Source organism: Gordionus sp. m RMFG-2023, chromosome 1 (assembly GCF_954871325.1).
Source record: "Gordionus sp. m RMFG-2023 chromosome 1, tfGorSpeb1-WG-v2, whole genome shotgun sequence".
Taxonomy (NCBI): Eukaryota; Metazoa; Nematomorpha; class Gordioida; order Chordodea; family Parachordodidae; genus Gordionus; species Gordionus sp. m RMFG-2023.
In genome coordinates, this window is record NC_088775.1 from 16,598,996 (window position 1) to 16,622,118 (window position 23,123).

Genomic DNA, 23,123 nt, shown 5'->3' on the forward strand with positions numbered 1-23,123 from the left:
TTTTATTCTAATAATTGGTTAATATCACTTTTGTAAATTTTTTATGGCAATTAAGATTTTGAAAAATTCTTATTACATATCTATACAATTAAAAATCTAAAATTTCAAAAGTCGTCATAATTTTAGACCCAATGTTAGAAAAGGTGTTTAATTAGGTGAATATGAACACTACTTATGCTTGGGTCATGGTTTATTATCTGGTCCTTTGATGAAAATCCTATTAAAATAATAAAGGATATTATTACTGCTCTAAGATATAAAACTAAAGAATAAATTTGAGTTCAAGGCAAATCAAAGAAAATGCCTAAGGACAATTCATCTAACATATTATATGCTAGATATTGATAGCAGTGATCTATATCCTGATACCCGTTTCAAATTTGCGATTCCAATAATGACAATAACAATAATGCTAACATAAGAAAACGTTAAAATTAAATGTCCCGACCAGGTGTCAGTATATTAATTATGCTTGAAAGTACTTAGGAAAAATAATTATTTATTTAATAACTTTTTGAAAAGAATTAGGAAACACTATCTAAAACTATGAATCAGATCTAGTGGAAGAACTATTATTTCAAAATTTAAATAGACAGATGAATTTCTATATGCATAAAAAGGCCTCAAACTTGGCATCACTCTTTGGAAGTGAAATTGAAACAAATTTAATAATAAATGATGATATCTCGGATTTTCCTATAGGAAAATATTCTAAGCATTAAAATTTTGTGTTTGTGATCTGCAAGTAATATATTTAATTAATTTTTATTTTACAAATAAACTATGTGTTGGATTCTTTTCTAGACACAACAAGATATTGTGTCAAAGTATATAATAGAATAAAATTACTCAGCGTCGATATATATTTAAAACATCTCCAACTTATATAGTGTGATGATAGTATATATAACTATAATCAAGAAGAAATATTAAATTCAAATTTTAACAAAATTAGCAACTAAACATTCAACAACAAGTTCAAAATATGATTCCATTTTAATTGTAGAACAAGAATATCGTATTCTTCTCGTAAAAGCCATTCATAAGATTGGATGTTATAAATTTCAGGAGAGAAAAGAGGATCGAACTTCCTAATCTTTCCAAGCCAGCTGAAAAAAAAATTTAGTGTTTCGGCAACTACAATACTAAGTGAAAGAGTTTTCTCAACTTCTTTGTTGACGTTGAATTCAAGGAAATCATCATTATGATCGGAAAATTTAAATAAAATTATTTTTATACATGATAATTATAAAATTACAAAACGATTTTGAATTTATGAGTTTTCTCAATAAAGATCTAAAATATGCTGAGGTAGTGTAGTATATATTTTAATAATTTTTCTTAAAAATATGTATGTTATAAAAAATTTATAACGGTGCACCGATTTACCCCGCCTATATTGATAACAGCCAAAAATCGGGGCTTAAATTTTTGAAATCACGCCTGCCACCGATAGTTTCGTGGGCGCATAGGTCTAATTATAACTAAGACAAATTAGTATAAATTTTTATCATGTTTATTTATGGAATTTGAAATAAGTAACTCTAATCATTCATCGTTTTACTTTAAATATCATTATTTTCGCTCAGTTCTATTAAAATTGTTTTATATCTATCAAACGCGTAGCCAGGAATTTTCTAGGCTATAAATTGGTAAATTTATAATATAATTTTAAAAAAAAAATAAGCAATCAATAATTAATTTTAAAATATAGAATCGTTATTAATGTGGGCGAATAAGTTGGCAATCTTCGCTTAGTGAGCGAATATTTATCTAAAAGGTAACAATTTAATAAAAAACTTGCATTAGCCTTAGAATTTATAAAAATTAAAATTTTACATAACTGATTATTATATAAATTTATATTAAATTTTGACCTTAGATGACAAGCCTGGTCACAACTCTCAGAATAATCTTGTAATATTAATAATAAGTTTTTATTAGTTTAAAATTTTAATTATTAATTTTTCCATTGCTTTTTCATATAAATTATAAATAACTCAAAAGTTATCGGTTAAATTATCTACCATATAAAATAGGTATTCTTTACATGCTGGAATACATTTTCGGTAAAATCAAAATTTTAAATTAATAAAAAAACGCGCCCATTTAAAGTTGAAAAAAATAACACATTGACGCTAATATAATAAAACAATATTTAAAAAGAAAACTATTTTGAAAAATAAATATTTAGGTTAAATCGGCGGAGCATAATGACCCATATATAGATAGATATAGGATCGTCAAATTCCGATCGATATTCTTTATCGCAAGTAGAAACCCTCTTTTTTGGGTAATTAATTGCTCATTCTAATTATTTATTTATGCGAAATATTAGAGGTAATAATTTTTTTTATGGTCAATATATGGATAATTTTGATTGGTGGTGAAGCCATTTTTAAAAAATCTAAGTGAATAAGTCAAATAGTGATCACTTCTCCAGGTGACTTTTACTATTTTTCTACTAAATTTGTTGGGGTAGGAGGTGTGAGGTCTCTTTACATTTAATAATTATTAGAGTAGGTGGGTGGCCAATTTTTATATGATCTTCTCGGTTGCGCTACTATATAAATAAATATCACATATATAAAGTCTAATTGTATGTGTCTAAGTATAGATTAGAAGATGTTCATCCTGAGTTTGTTAAAATATCTATTTACTTAATAACTTTTGAAATTCGATTAAAATTGGCATCTTATAAATTTTGAAATTATTATGTTTAACATATGATAAAATAAATTAAATTTTTAAATTCAAAATAAATTTTATTATATTTTTATTATTAATTTGCGCACATAAAATATAATTTTATAATATAATAAATAATACACTTTTAAACACTTTTATCCAAATTTTTATGACTAAATAATTTTCTAATAAATAGTTTTTTTAAAAAAAAATTTATTTTTATTCAAAATTTTTATATTAAATATTTTTACAAAAAAAAAACTTAACTAAAACTTATTTCTGAACAAAATTTCAGGCACTTCTAACTTTTAATCTCTAACACATGTTATAAATTATTAATATATTATCAAATCAAATATAAAATTGCTATCTAAGCAAAATAGTTTTTAGATAGTATACTGCAATTTTTTTTAAACAAAATTTTTTTAAAGTTTGTATAATAATGTTTATATGATTTTGACAGTTATAATTTTAACCTACTATAACATGTTTTGATATTAAACATAAAATGTATAATATTCGTCAAATTACCCATTTCCGATTGTCAATTTTAAAAATACTATGTCAATAATATATATTTTCCTTTTTTAAAAAAAATAAATATCAAAGGTATATGATAAATAAAATATAATAATGATCTCGAAAATGTCAATCAGTTATCACAGGTATATATATATTTAAATTTTACCTGAATATTTTTTTTTTAAATATTTAAATTTAACATTTTAATAAATCTTAATTATATTAATAATAATTTAAAAAAAAATAATATAATAATTTTTTAAATATATTAATTTTTTAAATTCTGTATGGAAATTAAGGAAAAAGAATCAATGCTGACTTTTAATAATTTTGCAAACTCAGGTTTTCAACAATACAATAATTTTGATTATCATAATGAATTTGATTCCACCACCGGTAATCAAGATTTCTTAAATATAATTCAAACTAAAAACTGTGAAACAGCTATTAGCGATATTCCTCGACAAATTAAAGGTAGCATGGACAGGTCTTATGATGCAAAAGTAGTTAAGGAAGATAATGAGGCAGATGAAGGTAAGTTGGAAAATAAAATTGATAGCAAATCAAATACAACGTCCCTGAGTAACGCTGGGGTCAAACCTAAGCTAATATTATTTACCACCTACGACCCTGACAACCCCGCAAAAAAAGATTTTAATAAGAAAAAAAATCAACAAAAACCGAGATACTCATTACTGCCAACAATATTAGCCAACAATTCGGATATTCCCATGATTGAAATCCAATATCTAAAATCCTTGGATAATAATAAGCTTGTCCCGAAAGCATCGATTGATGAAATCATGACAAATAAATCGGACGAAGAAAGTAATAGAGACATCCATAACATTCTAAACCACAATTCGGACTTAGGCAACCCTTTGTCAAAAAAAGTGACGCCAATTACATTGAAATCAAATAAAGGGGGCCTAAAATTAGAAGGAGAAGACTTCCACGCTGATAATATAAGAGATGCCGTGTCTACATTATTAGATGGTTACGATTGGTCACTAATGGCCATTCAAACGCCAACTACTAGTGGCACAACTAAAAGTACGAATACGAATAATTCCGCTTCATCCAATAACCACAATAGCAAGAGAAAATTGCACATCAAAAGGCCCATGAATGCTTTTATGGTGTGGGCTCAGGCTGCCCGGAAGAAGTTAGCTGATCAATACCCCCATTTACACAACGCCGAGTTGAGTAAAACATTGGGAAAACTATGGAAGTCAGTTTCATATAAACTCATAACATTTAGTATAGAACTTTAGGTAGTTTTTTGTAAATATATAAAAGTTTTTTCCGGAAGGGGGTGATTAATTTTTGTAGTAATCAATTTTTCTACTCCTCATTCAAAAATTTGTTTAAATAATTTGAATTGGATTTGGGAGGCCGAGGATGTTATGAGATTGAGGTTTGTATGTAATAAACCTATTCTTTATTCCTGAAATGAAAAAAAGGGGTGGGAGGGGGGTTGAAATTTATAATCTAATATATCTTAGAATCAAGTAAATATGCTGAATTAAAATATGTATATATCCTTAAATATCTTACATAATTTTAATAAGGAAAAATGTAATTTTTTTACCCTAAACATTTCTTTAATTTTTTTTTCCTATATTTATCTTTAATTAAAGTATATTATAAATATACTTTTGGAAATCATCTCATTCTCCTAAGTACAACCCTAAATTTAATTAGCAACGATTGTGGAGGATTAGAGATTTGTGGGTCTAAAGGTGTTGAGACTAAAAACCATTTGAAGCCTGTCAAATTTTCAATTTTAAAAAAAAATTAACTAGTACAGAAGTTTAAATAAAAATGACTAAAAGTAGTGCCTAAAATCTGAGGTAAGGCTAAAATTAAAACAAGCTTCTCTCGATATAATAATTCCAAAAAACAAGTAGAAAATTTTCTTAAAATTTAACACAATGGCCATATGAGTCAGATGTTAAAAATTATACATAATTTATTAATAAGATGATGGCTTACTACTGACGAAACAAGTGTAATTAGCCTTGATAATGGCTAGGGTTTATGACTCAATAAATGGTTTTAAACTGAATCATCTACTTCTTTTACAATGGTTAACCTAATTTTTTGAAGAAAGATTACCAAAAGTTGTAAGAGCGTTAAATAAAAATAGGTATGAAAATCTGGGTGATTTAGATCTCAGAATATTTAACAATTTTTTTTTATTGTTCCTTTCTTCTCAAAAATTTTGGGAGGTTAAAGGGAGTAAATGAGTTTGAAAAATCCCCCCTCTTCTAAAGAATCAGTGAAGTCCTATTGATAGGCTCTTTCTCATCCTATAAAGCCGAATAATTATTTTTTTTAAGTTATGGACCTTTATAAAGCCAGGTAACTCACTCACAATCAATCAAACTTCTATTCTATATTTGTTTAAACTAGGTATTTTTTTTAATTATTGGTCGGCTAATATGTAACAATAACAAATCAATTTTTTCATGGATCTGAAATTTTATTTTAGAAATAGGTTTGAATACTATCCGAAATTTTTTTTATATTGGATAGTTTAAAAATATTTTATTTTAACGCCAGCGGGAATGTCTGAGGCGCTGAAGATATTAAAAAGGTAAATTTGTAATTAAAATTTTTGCGAGCTTCGGGTCTTTCTAGATATATTTTAAAATCAATATCCAAATCAGAGATAATATTCCTTCGAATCTGACCGGTGAAAGTTCGATCGGATCGGATACCAAACGCCCTGAGCAGATCTCTATTCAATTCCCATTTAAATAAACCTTAACTGTTTTTTTTGCTAATTAAATGTTAAGTTTTATAACACATACGTAACCGTAAATAAAGAAGGTGACACCACGTTAAAATTTGTCTTATTATAAGAAAATAATGGTGGAGAATCTTAAAACATATCCACATAATTGAATAGGTGTGATAGATGCATAATAGTAGATGGAAATGTTTTATTTGAAATATCAGGTCATCATTACTAAAAAAATATGTAAATAAATTTAACTTAATATCCATCTTTTGCGATTTTATATATATGTACATATATATTTGTATTTTACCTCTTTGACCAAGATAATTGCCAATGCAAATAATTTAGACGCGTGACAATATTTATATTTTTTACCTTTACATTTACATATTAAGTGTTTCATATTTATATAAATATTTAAAATGTCTAGTAGAAAATAATTATCTAACGTTATATTATATTTTGATATATTTTTATAATTTTTTTTATTTTTTTAAATTTAATAAAATATTTCCATTTCTTCTTTCTTCCACTATTTTTCTCTATTTTTGGTTAACGTATTTATATTTTTTTTACTCTTATATAATTTAAATTTTGATTAATAGAATATCGACATTTGCTTTGCGACATTTCAAAGTGTTTTCATGTCCAAGTTGATAATTTATTGCTTTATCAACAGGTTCTAGATCCAGGTGGAATGTCCTTCCCTCAAAATTTAAATTTGTTTGCTTGAATTTTATTTAAGTTTAAAGTTTTATATATTATATAAGAGTTTAAAGAATTTAAAGAGTTATTAAAAATATTTTAAATCTCTAAAATTTAAAGGGAAATTGTAATAGAGCGAAAAGCTTTGAATTGTTCTGAAAATTTTTACTAAGCTTACAAGAGCTCGATAAAGAAAAAATTAGCGGCACTGTAATAATTTAATCATTTAGAATGCTAAGTGAATTTAAGATGGATTTGAAATGGCATAATTATTCGGATTTTTTTTTGATACAATATAGATTTACCCATCTCCGTTATTTTATATTGCTATAAATATGGAATTCTCAGCGTGGTAGCTTTATAGTCATTATTAATTACAAATTGGATAATTCATTTGAATAATATCTTGGCTATGTCTATATTATGGGGCAATCAAATTTATAAGAATGAAGGTAATTGACAAAGATAGGGTATACCATAGAGGGAACCAGTAGAGATTTAATCTCCTAACACCCACCTTACATTGTTTTACCCTCCTACCCCTGAAAAATGTATATACCTCCTCATTCCGTTTATGTAGAATGTTGACAGTGATTGACATCCTTTTTATATAATAGAGCAATGAATTTCTAGATAATAAATATTTATTTTTTTAAATCATGTTTTTCAAAAAGTCATAATGATATAGATTAAAGGGGATAGAAGCCATTTCTAGGAAAATAATTATTGTTTTTTTTCTTTTCAAGAATAGGGAAAATGTGGTGAGCTTGTCTGACCTAAATTAATATTATGCACACTTGAATGAGAGCTAACGAGGCGATTTTAATAAAATTTTAATGAATTACGATTCAAATAAAGTAACCTTCATGTTTATCTAATTGTACAAAGATGATTGGAGAGTATTTGTTAGTCTTATTTTTGAAGAATAAATAATTCTCAACAAGATCGTTATATAAAATAAAATTCTATTTTTATTTTTAAAAAACTGATCAAATGAAATTAAACCAGTCAAACATTTTTAAAATCTATACCTATTAATTATATTAATTTATCTTATATAAATTATAATAAGTCTTTGACGTCGTGTTGTTAAACGGCTCGATTTATGTCGGTTTTAAAAAATCATGTAAACAAGGAGATTTTGCTTGGCAGAAAGGTGTCAGTCTCTATTTGCCAAATCTCTAGGTTTACATAATCTTTCTTTCCTTCTTTCTTTACGAAAATCTTAATCGGGCCATTTTTAAGCGACTAAAATCCGGCCGTTTAGCAGCCTATCTCGAAAGTTTGCTCAGCTATAATTTTATCCACCTATCTTTCGCTTTATCTCCTATACTTCCCGCCTCTTACCTAGGAAAAAAATTTCTCCCATTATAATTTTTTTTCTTATATTTATGGTTCATTAATAAAAATTCAGTTAAAAAATTATTTGTTATCATGTATTATCAATAATCATGATTAAGATTGAGATATTTGATTTTCTTTAATATATCAAGATGAAGATTTCCGAATCGAGGCGATTCAATTTTGCTAAAAAAATTGACACCCACATATAGTCCCAAGCATGTGGCTGCTTGCTTAGCTACGAAATTACTAGTGAGAAGGATTATGACTTTTAAATTATATTTCTTATTAAAGGGGAATAGTTAAAACATAGTATTTTTACAAAATTTTCTATTCTTTGATCAGTAAATTTTTTTTATTTTAACAGTATAAAATAAATTTAATCAGTATCGTTTGATTATAGTGTAAATGCTGGTAAAATGTAAATTCTTCTGGAAAAATTTCCAAATTAAGTTTTATTCTCTTATATGCTATAGATACAAATTTAAAATCAAATTGCTGGTTATATAGATTAATTTTTAAAAAAATCATTTAATCGAATAAAAGATGGTTAAAATCTTTTAATGTAATTATATTAAAAAATAATTAGAAAAGAAAATATTAGATAACATTTATTATTTAGCGAATTTAGGGTCAATTATTTTTAAAAATAAGAACATTTATAATGATTATAATTTATGTTTTCTTATCAAAAGTCTCAGATATTAGAGTAGGGGAGACCGGGGAACATGAGAGCTCTAAAAGGTAAAAAATCAATAAAATTAAAACTATTTGATAATATTGGACAAATAAATTTTATCCCACTTATTTACTTGCTACACATAAAAATATTTTTTAACAGTATATTAATTTTTTGAAAGGATGAGCTACACCCGGGAAAGGATGTGCTTTTCTATGAGGTGCTTTTGGACTGCAAGATATTGATATTTTTAAATATAAAAATGATATATATTATTGCAACCAATAAAAAATAAATTATAATGGAAAATAATTATAAAAAATTAGTTGAATGTATTAAAAATTTAAACAAATAAAGAATGGATTAAAAATACAACAGGATCCATCAAATATAATATAGTTTCTTCCTCTTTCTTGAAAATTGTTTTGATGTGGACAATTTAAAACCTCGTTGTTTCATTAATCTTGATTAATATCTTTTTACTGTTGCAAAGCCTAAGTTAGTTCTCTCTATAACGGCTAGCAAGGAAGGATTTCCATTAAATATATTAATGATTTCATCATTTTTTAGTTGTCTCTTTTTACAAATAATTTCTTAACATATTCAAATTTCAATAAGCAAAAATAATTTTTAAAAAAAACATCCAAAAAGCTCTAAACCTCTGAAAATTAGCCTCAGGCTCTCAATATCTTTAAAATTAGATTTTAAGGTATATTAAACATATTTTTTGTTCCAAGAAAATATTTTATATAGAATAGGACTTAATCATTGATATAAGATAATTATTGGACAATTAAAACTTTATTTTTTTTTTGATAAATTTCAGCATTTTGAAAAGTACATTTAAAGGTAAAATTGTGTTGGAAAGATTTTACTTGATCTGATATTAACAAAAAGTATAGCCACATATACATATTGCAGTTATACATAATGTAGTTATAAACATTTACATATTGTAGTTACATATTTGGCTAAAAAATTAACCATTTTAGTTGAGTATCTAGTAAATAAACCAAAGGCTTGCAAAAACCTCGTCATAAGATTTCCGGTATTAAAATAAATGAATTTATTATACTGGTATATTAATTTAAATAATTTACTTATTTTACTGGTGACATATATTAAAATATTACAGAAAAAAATTATTTATTGATTGACAAATCAATTAAAATACTGACTGAATAGAAAAAATATTTACTGGTATATCTATTACCATGTATTGACTGCGCTATATGATAACTGACTGACATTTTATTATTTATATTGGTATAACTAATAAAAAATAAAAAATGACAATTTCTTGATAAAATTTTTTTAAAAAAATACTCATAATTTAGATATTGATAGAGCGATCAAAAATTTTTTATAAATTAAAATTTTTACCAACCTAAATTTAAAATAAATTCCTAAAAAAAATAACCGTTTAAATAACCTGATTATATAAAACTTGTTTAGTTTTTTTAAAGTTATTCACGCAATTTTAGAAAATATATTGGAAATATTTATGTTTCAAATTAGCATTGCTCTTTAATAATTTTTGGAAATTATTGTAGGTCTCAACTCTCAATACTAGAACTATAGCTTTCCAATTATATTAGAATTTTAGTTCCTTTGGATCTGAAACTCAAAATTGCGCCCTAAATAAGAAATAAAAAAAATTCTTATAACTCATGGAATATTAATTGGAACGCGGCGATGGAGGGCTAAAACATTTTTGGACAAAGTATTTTCCAATTTTTTTTATTTTACCAGTGTCTGAAGTTCACAATTTTTTTTTATAGCTTATAATTGAACAAATTTATGTTTATTTTCACAAAATACTGTGCTGGTGGGGCCGGAAAACTTGTATAGAATTATTTTACGGACCTGGTTAAATACTCTTTATGAAAGGTCCGGTTTGAGCCGGGTTGACCTCAAATTTGGGCATAATATTTATATTTTGTGTCATGAAATAAAATTTTTTTAAAAAAATTTGAAATTAGGCACTTCTCTCCAACTAACACTTTTTTTAATTATTATCTATGTCAAAGGCAAAAAAAAAATAATATAAAATTATAAAAAGATTCTAATCAATAACAAACATAATGGACAAGCATTTCAATTTTTTTTTATATATTGCATTATATAAATATACCTTTATAATATTTTCTTTAAATTATTACAATGAAAAAAGAAATTATAAATTTTAATTATTTTATATTTGCTCTTATTGTTAGATTAGATTTAATAAAATAATATAATTTTAAATAAATTTCCGTTACGTCTTAAATTACTGATAATAATATTTTATTATATTTAATTATTTGTGACTTTATATTTTCTTTACTTTTTTTTTCGAAAAATAAAAGTAAGGTCACATTATCTGTTTATGGTCCAATTTTTTTGTTTGGCTTTGTTATTCTAGAGGGAGGAAGGAAGGAAGGATCTAACTAATTAAAATAATTTAGGTCATTTTTAAAAAAAAAATAGATAAAATCTCTATATAAAATCATATATACCGACACTAAATTTTTGCTTATTCTTAGGCCCTAGCTTGTCCGGCTTGAAATTGGATACCGGCTTGGCCCCATTTTAATTGAGAAATCCAAACTAAATGCATTTTTTATAAGCTTAAAATAACAATCACTATTGCTTTGTTCCAGATAGTGTTGTTAAAAAGTCCGATTTGAGTCGATTTTTAAAACCGTCTGATTAAGATTTTAGCCAAAATAATATTATGTAAGCCTCGAGATTTGGCAAATAAATATCCAAACCTTTCTGCCGCCTATGAACAAAATATCCAAACTTATATAATAGTTTTGGATATAATCTTCATCAGCCGTTTTTTAAAATCGACCCGAATTGGGATTTTTAACAACATTAGTCCCAGAGATATTTTAATTCTTCATTTTATTATCAAAAACGTCATTTTTTTAGAATATTTTTCCAATTCTGATTCTGGTCCTACTTTTTTTTAAAAAAATAAATGGAGCTCTATATTATAACAAAGTTGGTTTAATTTTTAAAAGTGCGGACTATTATATTTTATTTTATGACGTTTTGACTGATAAATATTTTTAATTAGTGCTGTTAAACGGCTTGTTTTGAGCAGCTTTGAAAAACAGCTAATTCTATATATAAGCCAAGCCAGAAATAATTGCTTAAGCCTCTAGATTTTACTAATAGATGTCTAGACTTTTGTACCATCTATGATCTTCAGGCTTGTGTAATATTTTTCTGGATAAAATACTGAGTTAACCGTCGGCTCAAAATAGCCGTTTAACATCTCATTACATGTAATATAGAATGCAGTATGATACAATTTGTAAAATTATCTCATTTCAGAAGATAATCATTATCTAAAAAATTTAAAGCCAATTGATGGTTGTATATTTTTTAACCCCATACACGGAGTTGAGAAATAAAAATTTTAATTTATATAAGATGGAATATTCTAATTAATGTATAGCTATAATGTATGAACACCATAGGCTTAGCCAGGGTGCCGGAGTGAATACATCCTCTCCCTAACGCAAATTGCCTGTTACCGCGAATATTATTTTAAGCGACCCACCCCCACACCTTACACCTTCCCTACCCCCTCTCCCCCCAAAATATGTACTATATCATCATTATAAGAAAAATAAGCAAATGTTAATAATTTTTAAAAATAATGAGTATATAATTCAAAAAATGTAACATACCATCTACTATTCAAATATTGCTTTGATTCATTTGATAGTTCTCCACCTATAGTCTCAGTTACCTCTAGACTTATCTCAAATCAATTTCTTGTCATTCGTTACAGTTGGCTTGATATGTTGGAGAGTGCGCTTTACTGGAAAGCTCTATCCGATGTATGTCTCTGTATTTCTGTCCGTCTTTACCACATTTATTTCTGGCCAAGGATATATAAGAAAATTCAAATATCATGTATTATACTCGTATGACCGAACAAAGTAACATATACCTTTATTTATCAACAATGTGAGGGTTTAATTTAATAATCAACTTCAATTTGATTTAGAGAAATACGTGTTTTCTAATATTTCTATAGTTAGACTAAATTTCAGGCATACCATAGGTTTAATATTGGTCTTATAATGTATATGCAAATATTTTTAAATCAATACTTATGTTTCTATCATGTGTAACAACTCTTATTGCTTCTTTATAAAATGCTTACATTTAGAAATCACGGTATTTGGGCCACTTCTATGTCAGATAATAGTACTCAAATAAAAATCAACAAAGTGTTTTATTTTTATTATCATGAAGGAAACATTAATATCAAGAAACAAATCTTTGCAATCATTTCTTAACATCTCCATTACCTATTCTTGATCAATAGTAGTTAGCTAGGTGCTTTGGGTGCTAAAGCCTTTTTAAAAATTAGCACTCATTTGTAAAAAATACATTAATATTATATTTAAGTACAAAATATAAATATATATCATTTTCCTTGTGGCAATAATTCATTTTATTTTTATTTAAAAAAATAAAAATGGTGAAAAATCATAATATATTATATAATAAATTCAATATACATTCATTATTGCCCTGATTTTTGAATATATAAATAGACTTATTTCTAATTTGACGTTCAGTATTTAATTAGTTCCATTTTAATTCCGAAAAATGCAAAATCAGTAGAAGGATATAAATATATGGGCATAAACTCTGCCGAAGGCCGAGCAGAAAGGGGCCGAAGGTTCAATAAAGGGGTTATGGGGGCGAGGATTTCAATAATATTATGTATAAATAGAGTAAAATATATACAATTTATTAAAATAAATTAACACTTTTTAGCACCCCCTTTTGTAGAAAGCTCGCTACCTGCTAATTAAGGCACATATTTATCCAAATTCGCAGTTCTTATCTCCTTATTTATGCTATATCATTGGCGCACACTAATTAAAACACCGTGTTCCTAACTCTAGTTTCACAAACGTAGTAGAGGAGACCGGTGTAAAGGGATGGACGATGTTAGTGAATAACTTCTTAACCCTTGAGCATAAGGACTTTAAATTTGTTATGAAGATGTATTTTTATATCTTATCTATGTTCATCTTTTGAAAATCTTTCCGGGTAAATATTTTGCTAAAAAATTGTTTTTTTACCTAGAATTTATAAAAATACCATCTAGTGTTTATTGCTTTTAGCAAAATATATTAAGGCCCAGAATATAAAAAATACATGTTTCTTAAAGCCATAGTTATAAAATATAATTTATCGGAAGTTTATAGCTTAACGAGAAGTCACTCAATAACGATTTAAACAAAAGATATTATGGTATAGTTGCTATGGGTAAAACGGTTAAAATGTTCCATCTGATTTAAGATTTTAAATATTAGCATCTAATACTATATAAAAAAAAATACTTTTGTGCTAAAAGGGACATTAATAAAAGTTTGTGTTATTTGGAATAAAATTTTATGAATAGTCGCAAAGGGGAAGAATAATTGAAATGTAGGATGTTAAAAAGGGCACATTCAAAATGTGCTATTTTGGATATATTTTTACATTCTGGCATTGTATTGATTGGTTTATACTAAAAGTAATGAATAGCTGTCAAAATTGCAGTATTTTGTTTAATTTAACAATATAGTCATGTTCAATTTTATTTTAACCATTTTACCCCTATGCTTAGCTACCTTGGGTATGGGGTAAAATAGACACTTCACATAATTAATCGCAGTGCCTAAAGTATTATATATATTCTATGCAAAATATTACCTCTTTTCCCTCCGGCCCTCTCAACATCCACAGCTGTTATAACGCGGGCTCTCATATTAAAAGATTAATTCCCTTAATACTTTGATCATATAAAATTTATTTTTAGAGTTAATTCATAATCGTTGATACTATAACCTGTGCAGGTTTACAAGGAACGGCTTATAATAGCATCAATTCACGAGGAAGTGTGAGGATCTAGATATATATATACAATTCAAGAGTTCATATTTTTGTAATGCTCAAGGTTTGTAAGTTCAACCAAAATATACACCGTCCAACCACTCAAATAAAATAAACAAACAAGATATCGTATTTTTCTAAAATTTAAAAATCTTACATTAAAAAAATCGATTCTCATACATTACTGATTCAGTCCAATCCTTCCTGATCGACCACGACGACGAAGTATTATTAATTAGAGTAGATAAATATAACAAATTTGAAATACCGTTAAAACCAACAAAATTTTGTTATTCATTTACTAGTAGCGTCACCAGGAATGAATTATTGGGGTCTCGAGCTCCCTAAAAATAGTTTTGAAATTACATATCTTGAAGCAAAAGATATTTTTAAAAATATTCTGTTTGAAACAATTTTAGTCTTAAGCAACCATTTAGTTGGCAAACTGTAAAGTCTAGTGTTACCCTCGCACTTACTACGGAGTACCTCTACCACTAATATATAAAGCTTTACAGATAAAATTGAAATTTCCGTTAATCCAACTCTGTTAACAACATTTTGTAACAGGTAAATAGCATTTAGGTTAAGACTACGAGAAAACTCAATATAAAAATTTTGTAGACATCGCCCGTGCTTATAAAGAGAATCATTGACCAAATATTGAGTAAAAAATCTACTCAAAAATGATGTCTTCCATGCTGCCAAATTTAAAGAGATTGTAACAGATTGTGCGAATACTTGGCATACTTTAAACAATCAACTGGAAGTAGAAAGTAATCCCCTAATTAATATCAATAACATTTAAACCCATTTGGGTCATAATGTCTTTGCCACTTAATATAGGACAGAAGCGTTCATTCAAAAATTAGATGAAAAGTCAAAAAAATGACAACCAATAAAAGGTCTATTTGTGTACAACAGATTATTTTTTGGGATCCTTTTATTGCTTTAGATTTTTCAAAAATCGAGACTTTATTAAAACTTTGAAGGAAGCTGTGCTTATTTGGAAGACACGGATTTTAAAAATTCACTAAAACCTATAGATATAAACAATTGCGAGCCTTTATAAGCATTTAGAGGTATTATTCGTTTTAACAGTACTTAATTCCTCCCTCTCTCGAGGAACGAAACGAATACGTATGCTTTTAATTACATAAGTGTTATTAATGAGAGATATGTGTTTACACTCCTATAAAATTTCCTGTTTCCTGATCCGAAAAATATTTTGATCTTTTATGGTTGACGTGTTGTCTTTTCGCATATCAATTTTGATTAAATAAGGGCTTAACCCGAGTTAAAATAATTCAATATTGCCAGATCGAGTTTCTGTTAAATTTTCAAATCATAAAGGTTGATGAACGGCAATTTTGAAAGAAAGAAAGCCGATTCTAATTTCTCAAAGAGACCCAAAATAATGCGTTTGAATAATATGGACGCAGGTTAAAAATCCGTTATTGCATTTAGGAGGGAGGGATTGATTAAAAAATGAATTGTTGTTTATATATTTGATTTTGACATAAGAAAATATGTTCTTACAGACTTCCCCAACCGACTCGGGGTGTTGGGGCGCTATCTTATGGTGTTATATTGTAATGTTTACATCAGTTTATGAAATTCGCGGTGAACCATTAATACTTAGCTTCGCATGAGAAAAACCTAAAAATGAGAATATTTTGTAGAAGAAATCACACACTGTTTTAGTGTTTATTTTATTTTGAAAGTTAGTTCTATATTATTTAGAATGACCATCATTCACAAACAATTAGAGAACCATGTCTTTTTATTGGACAAGCGAGTCAATAAGACATATTGGAGAAGTAGGATAATCTGAGTGTTGATTTCTTGATCCCGAGGAAGCATGCGAAAATCGCAATTATTTGAAAATCCAATATATCATTTTTGATATTAGCTCACCTCAGACATAGTAGAGCCAAATATTGCAGGCGTTTAATATTAAGATCGCATTCATCCAGCATCTCCAGACATTTTAAAGGGAACTCCTAGATTTATACCCTTACTTACTACCCCCCACCCTTCCCCCCTGAAAAATATAGAGCGATAAATTACTCAACCGTTCATGTAGGTATTGCCTTTATGAAAAATGGGGGAAGATATTTGATTTATTATTCAGTGGTATCAATTTGATACCTATGATAATTAATCTCCTTTATTCAAAAATGGTAAAAAGGTGGTGTCAGTTATTTTATCTGGCCGTTGGGAACTTAGAAACTAATTATTTTTGTCATCAGTTGGTCCTTCTCAGGGGTTTTTCTTTAATATTTTAGTTGTAAATAAGTTTTAAATGGTCGGAGGCTTCTATCTCTCTATTCAATGATTCATTCGCAGGGACTACGTCGTTTTCGGTTGTTGATAAAATTAATCATGACACATAAAAACATTATTTACATATTTTTTTGTCTACATTTATTTAATCCGATAATAATTGACAAACTTTAAAGTTGACTATAATTTCTCTCGGCATTAATAAGTATATCCGAAATATCCTATAGTCATTGTAAGCATTTTGCAGAGGAGATCTTTATATCTGAAGGAACATCTGAAGTTAAACAACGGTCATGTTAAGCTTTTAATTGCTTGATAAATTTACTCCAAATATTTGTTTGTTCCTCTAACAATTAATTTTGTCATTAGAAAATGTTAATTGATTTTAAACTCTACCGAATTAAAAGAAAAAAGTAAAATAAAAATAATATTCCTAACTATACATACTTTTTATACGATTACATTATATATTTTTTCCCATAATTATATAGAGTTTGTTAAAAATAAATGTAAAATATTTTCTTCTATCTTAGGAACTGTCATCATCTTTTATAATTCCAGGCTCCGTTTAATGTTGTTAATTAAATAATTAGCTAATTCAAAATTTTATCATGATCCTTATCATTTATTTTATTATACTTAATATTTTTTTTGTTAATGTTGCGACGTTCTTTTCAATAGCGTGCGACAAATATTCCTCAGTATATAAAAAAAAAGAGGTTATACAAGCTTAAAAATGGATTTTTTTAAAAAAAATTTCATACATTCGAACATAATATTTCTAGTATAATATTATTCTCTAACGTTTTCACATCCAACATTCAGTATTTAAATTTTTTTTAAAAAATCATTTTTTTACCTTCAATTTAGTCACCAATTTTTTTTGTGATACACTACACACATTACTTCTATAATATATAAACTTATATTTTTTTGCTATAATTAAGTTACATTTCAACATAAACTTTAAAAAAATAAATTATAATATTGAGGTTTAATTAAAAAAAAAATTATTTTCATCTATCCTTTTTTTTATCCTATAAGAACAATGGATTCTCGTTGTTTGAGAAAAATATGATAAAATTGTGCACGAAAATTCGGTGAAGTTTCGCAATGTTTGATTATTTTTATATAAATTTATTTGATGCAAATTTAAAGGTGAACTTAAAAAAACAAATTTTATATAATAAATATCGTGGTATTTGGTATAATATATAAACTATATTTTATGTAATATTATGATACATATTGATTATGGTGTATTATTATTATAATTGCTTAAATTACCACATTTTTAAATTTAAATATTTATAAATTTAAAATTATATAATAAAATACTAAATCTTATGTAAACCTATTAATTTATATAATATGGTAAGGTCATCTTTTTCTATATTTAATTTATGACAAACATCTGGAACTGGACATACACGAAGGATATAATAAGATTTAAATAAATCACAACTAACTTATTCCTTTTAATTCGTATTTTAAATGGGTTTCATGTAAATTGAATAGCATTTTTTAGATTTATTAAGGATTTAAGATAGCTATTACTAGAGTGTCAAAGAAGACAAATTCCATAAATTCCCATTATTAAGGGTTAATCTATCAAATATATATTAAAATATTTATACCAAACCTGGTTTTTTAAATTTTCAGTTATGGGTTTGAAAAGATTTTCGGTCAGTTCAAATTTACATACTGAATCAAGTTAACAAATTCGATCTGAAGTCCTACTTTTAATAATGGCAGGATTGGGTAATAATTGATTGATCAAAAATTTTATGATATAAAAAAAATTAGCATAAAATATTTTAAAAAGTAATATTTTAATGATAAAAATGGTCTTAGAACTCCGGTCTGATTAGCGTCTATTCTCAGTCTTGATAAAATATATTTTACTAGCTAAATATTATTTGGTAATTTAGGTAACTTCACTGAACTTTTCAAAAACAGGTGACTTAGTAACTAAAGAGAAGTAGATTATCAAGAATAATGATATATACAATCAATCACGTATATTGAGTCCATGACTCAAAATTGAAAAATTTATTGTATAAAGTTTTTAAACTAATCTAAATTAAAGATTATATTATTATTATAATAAAAAAAATATATTTTTACTACTGTAAGTTATTTATCATATTTTACTATTCCTTTTATTTGTAAATAAATGAAATTCTTCAATTTTTTATTATTTCTATATAGGTTGTTTAAAACTAAAAAATCGGTCAGGATCATGGTCCGGCCTTTATGTGTGATTAACGATTATGTTTAGCCTATAGAATCGGTTTCGCTATTCGTTTAGTCTTTAAATCGGTTCCAATCCGAACAGGGCCGTGATCTTAACTAATGATATTTTGATAAGATGAGTGAGATAATATATAAATAAATAAACCTTCAAATCATTAATCAAGGAAAGATGGTAGGATCTAGAAGGTTAGATATATACATATAAATAATGCTTAGAAATAAGTAATATAATACTTTTCCTAACAATATTAATTTTTTTTGATAAAAATATTTTTCGGGGAAAATTTGATTTGATTCATACCTCAAAGAAAGTTGAGACATGCATTTTTAAACATTTTTGAGCTATAAAAATTATATAAAAATTCAAAAATAAAATTTCTATTCATAGTATGAATTTTAAATTTTCTCGTTTCACCCTCAAAAAAGTGGGTTCATCACTTATTATTACAATTTATTTCAAGGTAGATACTATAACATTTTTCAATAAATTAATACATTATGCAGATTAGGGAAGTAAAGTAATTCGATTTTTAAAACATACACTGTTATTAAAATTAAAAAGTTTTTTTTTTAGTTATAAGGGTATGAATCATTATATAGTTCATTAAAAAACTTTTTCGTATGTGATCCAATGTTAACAAAAAAAAACACTTTATAACCCATATGCGTAATGTAATCAGTTATATTGTATTTTTGATAAAATGAGTATTCAAGTTTAGTATACTCTATAAGACCCAGGCTCATGGGATTCAAGGCCTTCGTCTGGAAGTCTGTTAGGCACTCATTAAGTTAAGATATGTATTCTATATTTTGATGCATATCTCTAAAATATTCATTGCTCATGTCTTCCCCTAAAAAATATTAATTAGATTATTGAACGACAAAGAAAGAAAACCATTCGTAGAAGAAGCCGAAAGGCTTAGGAACGTTCATAAAAAGGAACACCCAGACTACAAATACCAACCGAGAAGAAAAAAACCCCATCCATCGGTGGGCAAAAATTCCGAACAAATTAGCGATACAAGTACCGAGCTCAACAACGGAACAAGCAAATCTGAAAATTCTCTACAATCGACTAACAAGGAGATACGAATGGAAATGGAACAACCCGAAAAAGACGTTGATGGTGATACACGGTACAATGATCAATGCCAAGGGGTAGTTGTTAGTGAGGAGTATGTATCAAATTACAACATATACGATTACGTATATAAAACGTGTCAAAAAAGAAAAAATCGCGTTGCCAAGATCAAGGGTCTAGGCGCGGAAAAGAAAAACAAGAAAGAAAATACTAAGATAAAACCGATCCTCAAGGGCAAAAATGTCACGAATGGATTATCGAAGTCAAGTATTCCAAAATCTTCCACTCAATTTCTAAGAGTATATTCAATTAAAATTTTTGAATTAAATATAGAAATAGTTAAATATCCTTTTATAATTAATTTAAACATGGCGTTTTCAGGATTAGGGGTAACCGTTTCTCACCACCCTACGGTCTTATGTTTATAGCTTAATTAATATTGATTTTGTCTTTTTCTAAAATGGAAATTATTGTTTAATTTCTATTTTTCTGGGGGGGGGGGAATTAATTTTTATGCTTAACTTGATTAACAGTAATGGGTTTACAGTTTGTAAATTAAAATTTTTAAACTCAACCCAATTTATGATTGCCATTATACTCAATTGATATAATAAAAATATAAAAATTTTTATGCTTAACTTGATTAACAGTAATGGGTTTACAGTTTGTAAATTAAAATTTTTAAATTCAAAACCCAATTTATGATTGCCATTATACTCAATTGATATAATAAAAATATAAATAAGGCTGCTTTAAATAATGGATACGAAAAATTGTCGGAGGAACATTTCCCAATGCTAGATCCCAATTTGGGTTTATCGGAAAATCGATTTTTACCGACTCCGCCTAATAGTCCCGCAAGTCAATCCTCCTTTAACTATGGTTTAAATATCCCGCAATGTAAGAAATTCGTTATTCAAGGTTTGAGATTTTGTGTAAGATTGGTGTTAGTACTTTGCTACACACGTTTTGGAAAGGCATAACCTTAAAAATGATTAATTGGCAACCATTTTAAATATAAAAATTTTAATGACTCATGTAAAATTATTATTAGCTATGGCCCTGTGCAAAAAATAACTATTTAAATTTTTTATAATCAACTGGAATCAGAACCTTGAACCCTATGATTTATAGAAACCAAAAATTCATTCTAAAATTTCCAGAGTGCAAATAATTTATATTGTTTGAAATGTGTTTTTTGATTACTTTAACAGGTTTATAATCAGAAATAGAACCTTGAATCCTCGGGACCACTTTAAATTTAAGAAACAGAACTAGAGCCATTTTTATATTTAGAACTGGAAATTTTTCTTGGTCCAGGTAACAAATTCTGAATATTCTATTACATATATTTTTTTTCAAATTTAAATTAAGATGGCCCGTGAAAGAAAATGCCATGTGCCATAATCTTTGAAAAGTTTCTATTTATTTATAATTAATTAATTTGAAATGAATATTTGCCCATTTCCTTCCCCAGATACTCAATGCAATCTTAATTCCCAATTGGCTAATCCATACGAAATAGAAATTCTAAATGTTGGCAAAGACGTAGAACAACACGCATGGAAATTCGATCCCAAAATGGACGGCGTTTCTAGTCCCTTTCATTTCGACATGGAGCCATCTTGCCACCACAAAATGATATACAATAACCATAACGAACTAAGACCTAACTACGAGGAGTACAAGTACGATCATAATATAGATAACGCCGAGTTTGATCAATATTTGAGCAAAAATTTATGGGACAGTTCGTACATGGTATCGCAATCAAAAACGTTCAATAACTTGTCTAACCTAAACTGCGGAGAACTAAGTCATCTCGATCAGCTTTTCACTTACAACAATAATAAGTTAAAATATTACAACAATACTCTCAGCATAAATACCTATCTAAATACGCCATCTAAAAATTTTTCGAATAAAAATTTTACCGTTTCAGGCATTGAATCACAAACTTTCACGACCATTTGTAATAACGAAAATATAGCAAATAATAATATAAACTTTTTGAATAAAATAGGCGATAATTTTAAATTAAAAAATCATTACTCAAATTACCCTTTCACGTCGGTGTATCATAACGCGCAAGAATCGGGCCCGTTTCCGGATCGCAGCAGTATAAACGCGTTCGAACTACATAATAATCCAGGAGAACAAACCAGTGTGTACATGCCTATCGTTTATTCAAATTTGATAAACACCGAAAGTTCTGATATGGATCTATCGCAAAACAAGACCTCCTACAACTATTCATCAATCGCGATACAGAATCAGGACGATAGCGGCTATAATGGTAGCTTCCAGCAAACAGATCCTCTAAATTTCCCTTATGTCAAAATGAACGACATCGAATACGAAGATGTGTCTAGGCCCAGAACCAAACCTTGCGAAAATCAGTTCTATGCGGATGAAAGAATCAATTACTGGGATTGAATTTTTTTATGTGAATTTGCTTATATATATTAAGAAATTTTTTTTTTTAATATTTAATCGACGACGCGTAATCTGTTCTCAACAAAATCAGCTTTCACAATGATCTCAGAATTTTATTGTATCCATCTGTTAAATCATTGTGAAAACTAGGTTTGTCAAGGATTTCGGTAGAACAAAAAATGAATATAATATAATTAAATTTCTTGATTAATTTAATAATTTTTATTATTTAAATTAAATATTTTTTAAAAAAATGATTCAAAATAAATGGAAAAATATTATAAAATTATTAAAAACTAAACTTTAAAAAATGTATAAGTAGTATTCAAAATAATGTTGTTTATAATCTAAAAATAGTTGCGAGATTAATATTCAAATTTTTTTTGAATGTCTACCTTTGTAATTAGGATTATAAAAAATAAATATATATTGAACATCATTAGAATATTTATATCTAAGAAGAGTTAATGTGAGTTATCATAAAATTTTGG

General features: G+C 26.8%; 1 protein-coding gene across 2 annotated transcripts; it reads left to right on the forward strand.

Moving 5' to 3' along the window:
• The first annotated feature begins 3,217 nt into the window (after window positions 1-3,217).
• On the forward strand, window positions 3,218-22,794 carry LOC135931186 (uncharacterized). 2 transcript variants are annotated; one of them, XM_065468115.1, is made up of 5 exons: window positions 3,218-3,353; window positions 3,510-4,441; window positions 19,985-20,495; window positions 20,943-21,117; window positions 21,674-22,794. In XM_065468115.1, the coding sequence occupies exons 2-5, from the start codon at window positions 3,522-3,524 to the stop codon at window positions 22,630-22,632; spliced, it is 2,565 nt and encodes an 854-aa protein (XP_065324187.1). In that variant the 5' UTR covers window positions 3,218-3,353; window positions 3,510-3,521; the 3' UTR covers window positions 22,633-22,794. The 2 variants fall into 2 exon arrangements, with proteins under 2 accessions (XP_065324187.1, XP_065324188.1); XM_065468116.1 differs by having other exon boundaries at window positions 20,943-21,096.
• The last annotated feature ends 329 nt before the right edge of the window (window positions 22,795-23,123 follow it).